We start from the raw sequence: 9640 nt of genomic DNA, 5'->3' as shown, positions 1-9640 counted from the left end.
ACCAATCAACCACGCCCCCTCAGCCCTGACCCACATCACTCTCGCTGTCCTCCTCGCAACCCCCGTGTAATAAAAAACTCCAGTCAACAATTTGCCTTTCTATCCCTTTTGTTCTAATTTCGCTTTTTTAATTGGTCTATCTTCCAGCGCTCACTCTGTCGGGTGCTTCGATAACTTCAATTCCACCGCTATCAACTTAAACTATATATTCATTTAACTACTGACACTTCCTTACTTCTAATATTGCTCTTCTGATCATCCTTATTACTCTTATCTGCCCCCGTACGCCCTGGGGCACACAACACTCTTCCAGTTCCCGTTCCCCACTTTCACGACTCATGCCCCTATCCAATATACTCTTTACGCTCCCATACTCCCAATATCATTAATACACCTTATCTGTCGCCTACTGGAATCTCCTTACAATCAACAAGTCATACTTATACGTACTCACCTTTCGTTTTTGACATTAATTGCCACTGCACTATCCCTCCGATATGCTATACCTCCTCTTGTTCCACCTTAATGGCCGAGCGCTGTACTATTTATGCATTCTCGAGATATTTTGCTGTTGAGGAGAAATGTTTTAAGCAACAAAAAATCATAAAAAGTTCTCACCTGAAGACTCTGGCCTGGTTAATATTCTGACCCCTGGTTACCCAACTTGAGCACGGTCCTACACATTCCGCATCGGACACTCGAAACGGTTTGGATGGGTCGAACTGGGGGGCTACTCTTTGTTTATATTATCTCGTTTCAGTTATTTTGTTTGATATAATAAAAGCTTTGACGGTCTTTCCTAATTATCGCATGTTACTCTCTTTTTATGCAACTTTGGCAAGTCATGCCACTTTGGCCCACAGGTCTGCAAAGGTCAAGAGGTGTAAAAAGAAGGGAACATTGACCTCCTTAGACTTAAGTATAGGAAAGAGAAATTGTGCAGAATTGCGGCACAAATCTAAACGGCTCGGACTAGGCTCTGATAGTTTTCCCACTCAAATAAACGTCGTATACACACTGGTCGGGATTCACCCCTCCCCCCCGTGCTCTCTCAGGCATTCATGGTTAGGATCAAGCCAACACACTGTGCGCCAAATATTGGAGTCAAGGTCAATGGGGCACAGGGGCTGATTTTAGAGCATTTGCTTGAGTCGAATGTCTGACAGAGCGATTGAAAAACTTTTTATTTTCAGCGGTGACTACCATTTTTATGACTTTATTGAAAGGACCATAAAATGTACATTTCGCTGACATGCGAAGAGTAAGTGTTGCATAACCTTTTGACCCTAAAGAGGAGGGTTAAACATTGATTTGTTGACTGTTAACAAAGGACTGAACTGCTTTTGCTATTATTAGAGCCCATACCTGTGTGAATGTGAGGCTACAGTTGCACAGTTTAATTGCAAAGGCAAATGTTTGTTGAACAAGGTTTACGCTCCTTAAATCATATTATTTTCTAAAGCAGTCTGTCTATAGACTATAGCACACTGAAGGCTGAATCAGTGAATGCTCGTGTGTGTAGGCAAAAACACGGGGCAGCCCATGGCTGGCACTCTTCTAATCATAATTGTTGCCTGCCAACCTGCAATGCACATCATATTACCTAAATCTTCTCAATATTATTTTAAAACAGTATACTGATCGTTTGTTAACTACCAGTGATACTTTACTGTTTACATTCAAATGTGTTCTGTCACGGCATTTTATGGATGGTTCACTTGAAAACCGACCATGGGCACTTCAAACCTATGCTCCAAACTCGTTCCAAAATCTACCGCTTTGTGCTGGAGGCGCCACCATCCAATGGACTAGGTGTGTTGTTGTACGTGCTGCTTTGGGATTTTCAAATGCCAACATTGATTACCAATCCGATATTTAGATGACATTCTTCTTAATGCCAACATTCTGCCTGATGTGCTAGATGGTGTACAGAATATTGGGAGGCAGGAAGCTATGCAAATGATAAAGCACATCACGGAGAGGTGTTTTACGTAAACCACGTTTGTTCATAACGTAGGGAAGCTTTTATTTAGCTCCACCCTGTATAAAATGTATATAGTTTTTCCAAACATTAAAAACAATATGACACGGTTAAACCTGAGTGGTGCGACGAGGCTGTACAGCTGTTCGCATGGCTAGTAAGTAATATGACGTTCTTTGCAGCTACAGTGACTTATGTCAACTTGAGACAATTATTATTATTCACTGTATAATTAAACATGCTATATTACCTAAATCTTCGTAATGTTATTTTAAAACAGTATACTGATCGTTTGTTAACTATCAGTGATACTTTATTGTTTACATCCAAACGTGAAATGCGCGGGATGTCAATACTAGTATATGTGCGAATTACTCCACAACGCAGCGCACGTTAACAGGCACGTGAAGGGTGTGAAATAAACCCTGGCCTACACAATGTAAGGTTCACTGCCACTGGCCCAAAGTAAGCTCCACCCACTTCTTATTGATTTTTTATATGCCAACGCTGCTTTAGTCTGGATTCAGGAACCTGTGCTAACCAGTGCGTACGAACCTCCCACGCACGTTTATTAAATGACAACTAAAGTTGTGCGCGAGGTGTTCTAAATTTTCTGCGAACACATTTCTTTTTGAATCCGGCGCTGAGATCACTAGTGCATGCTGCTTGTTGCATGCTGGGGTGGATTTTCTACGGGCCTGTCAGGCCTGCTAGCATTAAAAATGTCAGGCCCGAGCCTTAAAATACGGGCATCGGGCCCGCGTTAGGATTTCGAACCCTGGATCATGAATTTAAATTAATACAATTGATACAGTTATGCGATATTATACAACACAGTTTCATAATGGACAATGCACATCTATATAAGACATTTAATAAATCACAAAAGCTTCACGTAAAGATCTGCCCAACCGAACGCATTCAGCATCGACGCGGACAACCGTGACCTTGTCTGACCCTGCTGCGACCTCACTTGACCTGCACGGCGTCCAGGAGTAGACTGAGGCGCTGCGCATCCTGGAGACTGCCCTCGATGGTCAGCTCGCCGGACATGTACGCGTCCAGCGGCTTCAGCTGACCGCACAGCATGCGCTGCAGGTCGCCCATGCTGAGGTTAAAGGTCACGTCAGGGGTCGCACTAGGGAGCGCGCCGGCGCCCGCACAACCGCTGCCTGAAATTCACAATTTGCTGACATCAGAACATCTGCCACATACACGCGTACCGGGAGAAAAAATTTAATTAGTAAGAATCGAGATCGAAAGATGCAAGCCATACATTTAAAAAGAAAAAAAGAAAGAAAAACGACAAAGACTCGAGAAAATAATGAAATCCAAACTTCTGAGGTGCAGACGCCTCTTACAACGCGTCCACATGTTCTGGGGAAAATCTCCAGCTTGTACTCTATGCTACTGTATTTCTTTCTTCTACTTTTTCCCCCCTTTCTACCACTCGACTCTCCTGGCGCGGAGACATTTCCAGCCTGGTGCCACTGCCACTGAATGATCACTCACCGTTCTTGAGATCAAGGTGAAACACGTCGGGACCGGCAACGCCCGCCACGTTGAACTGGTAGGTGGCGCCGACGGCACCGACCAGCGTGGCGCTGAGGTAGGGCCGCACTGCCTGCACCAGCTGCTCGGCTGTGACCCCTGGCGCCCTCTGCTCCACGCTCTCCGTCGCCGGGGTTCCCGACGTCACGTCAGGTGCAGATGACAGCTGATCTAAATATGCATGACGAAAAATAATTTGTGCACAGTGACGAGTACTGACACTGAATAGAGTAAAGGAATGTTTAGGGCTATCAATATACAGATTTTACGACATATAACACCTCTTAGTTAACATTTCTTACAAACATTTCGTATATATATATATATATATAAACTAGGAACGCATCTGATAGGCATACTTGGGTTATGTAGACTAAAGATACATACGCTTGACTTGCTTATTGTAACAAGTGAGCGTATGCGAATGGGAGACGAAGGGAGAAAACAAACATCTCAGAAGCATATATCGTATTGCATTCGGGTCGCCAGTTAAAATGTAAAGAGTAGTTGATCACGCACTGGTGGGTGCAGCTCGGTCTGGGTTAGCATAGAGCATGCTCAGATCAGAAGGTGAACCCTCCAGTCCCAGTAGACTCTGCAGCACGGACATAACCTTCGCATGAGCGGTCGTCGGCTCCTTCAGTATTTTCATTTGTGACCTGAAAAGCAGGCAAGCAAGGTTACAGCTTAAGCACAGTCGACAACGTCAGTGAGGCTTCCAACATCTAATTCTCATTACAGCAGTGGCAGTGCAGCATTCGATGCTGATGCTCTAAAGATGAAGGATTTGCCCCTTTATTAGTAATTAAGCTATCGTGCTTGCTCTTTGCATTCCGACTGCTGAGAGACTGTAAAACTAACAACCTTCAAATCTGAGGACCTGCTAAAAAACACATTTCGACTATGCCCTTCACAATCGATTTCTTATTATCAGTAACACGACCCAAAATTTTCACGGTGGGATAGCATGAATTTCCTTTTGTTATTGCTGCACATGTAGCAACGCACACGTGACTCTAGTCACATGCATGCAATCAATGATTCGGTGACAGTCGGGTCACGAGAAACAAGAGATCGATTGCTACGAACAAGAGAACATCTCCAGGGAGACGTACAACTCGATGCGTCCGATCTCGACTCCCCACGAGCGCGTCATCACGTTGACGGCATCGCGCAGCTCGGTGGTGACGGCGGCGCGGTCTCGGCCGAGCGCGGCCACCGTGTGGCGCTGCACGACGTTCGTGAGCGTTGTCTGTGCGAGCACGCGCGTCGCGTGGTTCAGGTCCTGAACAGTGCTCGTCGATAACACGGCGTCGCTGATACGGAACTGCACGTCGGCTCCCAGCTCGACAGCTCCCTCGTCCGACGTGATCACCTGCAACATACAGACGGTCAGTGCTCAGAGACTCTAAAGTGGCCAGTGGCCAATATAGCTGATGTTCCCTAGCAGGTGTATGTCTGTAACACCAGCAGTCAGAGTACTGGCAGCTCAACACCAACAATGTCCACTATTACTGTTGCTAATGCCATTATTGCAATTCCTGTCAGCTTAATGTATCATAGTTAATATCAGCATTTAGTCTACGAATAATTTCAACAGTAATTGCAGCCAACGGTCACAATTGCTGCAGCGTTAATGCGTGTTTAAGCTGTTTTTACTCACTTGTTGCGGTGGCACATTGAAAGCTCTAACCCTCAGGTCTATCCTGGACCACGAATCCACAAAGGGAAATATTATCACCAAGCCTGTAATAAAATTTACATATAATGAAATTGGACGAAAATTTTATAATATGATATTTGCAGTAAAATCAATGTGAAAACTAGCTTTCTTTTCAATGCATGTTTGAGACGGATCTGTGTATGAATTAGGTTCTTACCAGGGCCACAAGCAGGCAGCATGAGATGTCCCAATCTGTAGATAACAGCTCGTTCGTACAACTTCAGATTCTACATGAAAATGCAAAAATATCAAGTATAAGAAATATTTTTTCAACAAACTATGACGGTATAGCAGAAATATGGGCCCAAGGATAGAGAACATGGGTCCCAATAAAACCAATGTGCCTAACCCTAACCCTAACCCTGATTCTAACCCTAACCCTAACAATAACCCTAACCATAACCCTAACCTATTATATTGATATAATATTATATTTATATTGATGTAAATGACATTGGTTTTATTGGGACCCATGTTCTCTATCCTTGAACCGAAATATGCATACGTAAACTTATGAAATACGTACCTTGAAACAAATGATGACTGAGATTGGCAGGGTGATGACAACAAGTACATAGCAGAACGCAATGATGATCCGTTCACAACACCGCGTCAGCAGAGGTGGATTGTATGCTAGAGCAAAATGGAAAAAACACAATTCCATGGTAGTCAAAATCCATATACATTGCTAGATATTAAAAAATTTCAGTATAGAGTCTCAATACAATCAAGTATTCAACTATTACACAACATCAGTAAATGAAGTAATATGTGTAGCATCTTTAATTACATAAGGAACAAAACACAGTAAATGTTTAGTAGCTACAAATATATATTCCCATACACTTTTCAATAGATGATATAGTTGGCTCCCACTTGAGTCCATAAGAAAAAATCGATTTCCACTTAGAACTCCGGTCATTGCCAAACTCAAATGCTGAACCGTAATTTGCAGTTCTTCCATATTGGAATGGCGACTCAAATGATATGCTTTCCCCGCCGGAGTCGTCATCAGTTGGTAGACGCGTGTATCGTACAGCCATCGCCGCTGTATTGTGCTATGTAGCAACCTTATTGTGTGTGTTCCTATCTTTTATGCAGTTTTCAACCAGTTTACTCATCAGAATAATGTGTACGAGTGTTGCATGTTGTCATATCTTCTGATGTCTCCCAGTGGCAGTGGCAGTGCATTCTCATGATTCTGTAAATTAGAAATATAATTATGCAATTGAAAACGAATAATGGGTGCAGCAGCCAGTACCGCCAATCCTATGATTCAATATTCCTTAGGCTTAGTTACTATAGGCCTTGCAGGCTGTGGCAGTGGCTAGTAGTACTAGTACTAGTAGTAGTACTAGTGGCAGGAGTAAGATAATATAGGATCCTATAATATTATCTTACTCCTGCTAGTACTAGTAGTAGTAGTAGTAGTAGTACTAGTAGTAGTACTAGTAGTAGTAGTAGTAGTAGTACTACTACTAGTAGTACAAATTTACAACAAACTAAATTATAGCCTGGGTCTGAGCACGAACAAGCACATTTTCAACAATCTTTTAAATAATTCACACGTAATTAATTTCGCAACCAATGTGAGAATCTAAAACACCTATCTAAGTCTAGAAAGCGTAGAAATAACAGATCAATAAACAAATAACATTACTCCTGTGCGCGGCCATCTTTATATTGCTCGCGCATTCTGTTAACAAGTGAGCGTTCGTCAAATGATGTCCTTTCGTCGCAGAGCAAGTGTTGGTTTTCAGATGCAACTACCACTATATGTGAGTATATGTATTTAAACTTGCGAGTTCTACCGTTTAATGTCACTAGTTAGTCGTAATGCGTGTAAAACGTGTCTCCGTTTAATTCGCAGGCGCCCGTGCTGTACCTAGAGCGCTTGATTTTTAAAATGTTTTGAAGATGTTTAAAAACGGCGGTGGGGGTTTGAGCATGCACTAGGGCCTAGTAGTAGTAGTAGTAATAGTAGTATAGCTCTAGTACTATAGCCCGCTTTCATTAACTGCCGCAGGTTATTATGCCTGTTGCAGTTAATGAATGCGGGCTATAGTACTAGAGCTACTAGTAGTAGTACTATCACTACTACTAGTACTAGCAGTAGTAGTATCACTCTCTCACTCTCAGGTTGCCGCTGGCCGTGGTAGTCGTGGAATTTTCGGGCCAAGCCTAATTTAGCACCCCAGATCAGTAGCACATATGCCAAAACATATTACGGGGGCCTGAAACTATCCTTGATCCGAATTTTGTATGCATACTTGGGAGAAAGTGGGTTTACAGTCAGTGACTCCCGTCATGAACATAGATCTGCGTGTTGTTTCGTTTTTGTTTTACCGTTGAGTAATTGTCAAGAGTGACAGATCGACGTAACCATGTAGATGTTGATTCCCTATTTAGGATATCATGAGCTTTATAATGTGAAGTTTACACATTTATAAGTGCCCAATCTCACTAAACTAAAGCGCTTGTGAATTACGCTAAGATGAATAAATAAACGGCAATCTTTTTATTCTCTTCAAAGCGATCATAGTAACAGTAGTAGGGGTTAGACCAAACAGCCACAGCTCTTTCCCTACAGTGGGCAGGCGGGTGGGGTCCAGTCTACCACTGAGTGGATAAAAATCTGTGAGCAGATGTGTAGCGGATAGAGTTACTAGTTTGCACCAGTGTCCACCCAGTGCTGATATACACTTACTGGTGAGTGTATGACTGACACAAGGAGTGGTTGGAAGTCTGGTCTCCGCTGACACTGTGCAGTAAAATTGCAGCATACTGGTGATTTGTACTTTTTCATGGATACTGTGGTTGATGTGATACACTGATACATTAGTCTATATTCACCTGCTGCTCTTATACAGCACAATGTGTGAAGGTGTGTTTCTGACATTTAGTGAACCGTACTCGAAAGTCTCTTCAGCTTCTATTTTTCTCTTGAACACAGTCGTCATCAATATTTCAAGCTTCTGCTTCCGCGTCTGCTTCTACATTCTTCCCAAATACAATCGACATGAATATTTCAAGCGTGATACATGTAAGGGCAGGAGCGAAATTTTTGTCACCTGATCCCTGTTAAGGTGCGAGAGAGCGAGTCAATAGCAGGCAGTGCTAGACTCTGATGTTGTTTAGTTGTCCTTACACTTGTCCTTCAGTGGGTCTCTTCAATTAACATGTGGTCGTTTTTTTCGGGAAGAATCAACTACATAACATGGCTTCCAATGCCACCTATCCCCGAGATGTATGAACATTAATGCCGTAGATGCTTGACTGTGTCTGACGTTCTCTGCTCAATGTTGTGCGCAATCCTGTGTTACACTATTTCTGAGACTCTGATCATAATTGTTTACTAACTCTTGTTGTGCATCTTTGATCAATGTTTTGTGCAGACCCGTGTGACTCTATCTCTGTTTCATTTTGTTTACTAACCTAGATGTTGTTTATCTCTGATCATCTTTGTTTACTAACTCATGTTGTGTATCTCTGTATATGTTGTGGATCTATGATTTGTGTTTCGTACCTAATCGATGTTGTTATCGTTGAGCCGTGTTGTGTGCTGGCTACTGTTCCTCGTTACGCTAGCGCTCTCATTCATGTTGTGTACTAGACTATTATATATGCCGTGTAGCGCAGATTTGACGAATGCACGCTTACATGTCGCTTCAAGGCTTGGCAATGTTGCACTATGCTTAACTCGTGTTTTGTATGAGTTTGTGTGGAGTAGAATTAGTGAATGCATGTGTACATAGTAGCGTTTGTGCAGGGATTAATGCTGGCTTGTGCCAGCATCAAGCCTGTCTGCTAGGCAGCGATCGTGGAATTTATTCATCGGCATTCCATGTTGGCAGCAATAACTTTTCTTTTAACGTTTTTCGTCTTGCATGGAATTGAAGTATTTCTTTTCTGTTTACGTCTCGTGCGAGGTGTCAGTGTGTCTTTGGTGTTCATGCCTTATATCCGGTTAGCCAGAGGCTGGTGTGGGAGTAATTAATACAATTCGTGGAGGGTTAGGTCATGATACAATGCGTGCCCATATCGAGGAGCCAGTATCTGTGTTTGCACATAACATTTCCTAGAAAACAAGGGGGCATTCTCTACAGGATCTATGCATAGGCAACTGTAAGTTGTGGCGATGCTTGTGTTTGGCATATATTACGTAAGTCTTCACTAGTCGGCAAGGGAAATTTTAGAATAGGTTGCATGCAGCTGAGTTTAATTGTGCCTAATGACATCGCACTTGTCAAGTAGCCGGCCACGCATCTATTTCAGTCGATTTAATCTACTCATTAAAAGCATTTATTTACACTTGAAGCGGAGCATCGAACGATGGAAGCACACAGAATGTTCGCTCGATCAATACTTAATTAACTCTCCAGTTG

At 42.8% G+C, this 9640-nt stretch overlaps 1 protein-coding gene across 1 annotated transcript; it reads right to left on the bottom strand.

Moving 5' to 3' along the window:
* Positions 1-2269: 2269 nt before the first annotated feature.
* Positions 2270-6945, bottom strand: LOC106812848 (stomatin-like protein 1). The gene is made up of 9 exons (XM_014816830.1): positions 6916-6945; positions 6100-6456; positions 5782-5888; positions 5413-5482; positions 5196-5278; positions 4648-4907; positions 4052-4191; positions 3494-3703; positions 2270-3153 (listed from the first exon to the last, which is right to left on the bottom strand). The coding sequence occupies exons 2-9, from the start codon at positions 6296-6298 to the stop codon at positions 2951-2953; spliced, it is 1272 nt and encodes a 423-aa protein (XP_014672316.1). The 5' UTR covers positions 6299-6456; positions 6916-6945; the 3' UTR covers positions 2270-2950.
* Positions 6946-9640: the final 2695 nt, after the last annotated feature.

This window comes from Priapulus caudatus, unplaced genomic scaffold, assembly GCF_000485595.1.
Source record: "Priapulus caudatus unplaced genomic scaffold, Priapulus_caudatus-5.0.1 Scaffold693, whole genome shotgun sequence".
Taxonomy (NCBI): Eukaryota; Metazoa; Priapulida; class Priapulimorpha; order Priapulimorphida; family Priapulidae; genus Priapulus; species Priapulus caudatus.
The sequence above is the reverse complement of the archived record's forward strand: the minus strand, read 5'-3'. Positions and strand labels throughout refer to the sequence as shown.

Excerpts from the sequence above, each read along its gene's own strand:
- LOC106812848 (XM_014816830.1), bottom strand. The coding sequence starts at position 6,298 with ATGGCTGTACGATACACGCGTCTACCAACTGATGACGACTCCGGCGGG. Across the intron at positions 5,483-5,781 it reads CAGTCATCATTTGTTTCAAG|AATCTGAAGTTGTACGAACG; the intron begins GTACGTATTTCA and ends ATTTTCATGTAG. Across the intron at positions 5,279-5,412 it reads GCTGCCTGCTTGTGGCCCTG|GCTTGGTGATAATATTTCCC; the intron begins GTAAGAACCTAA and ends ATTTTATTACAG.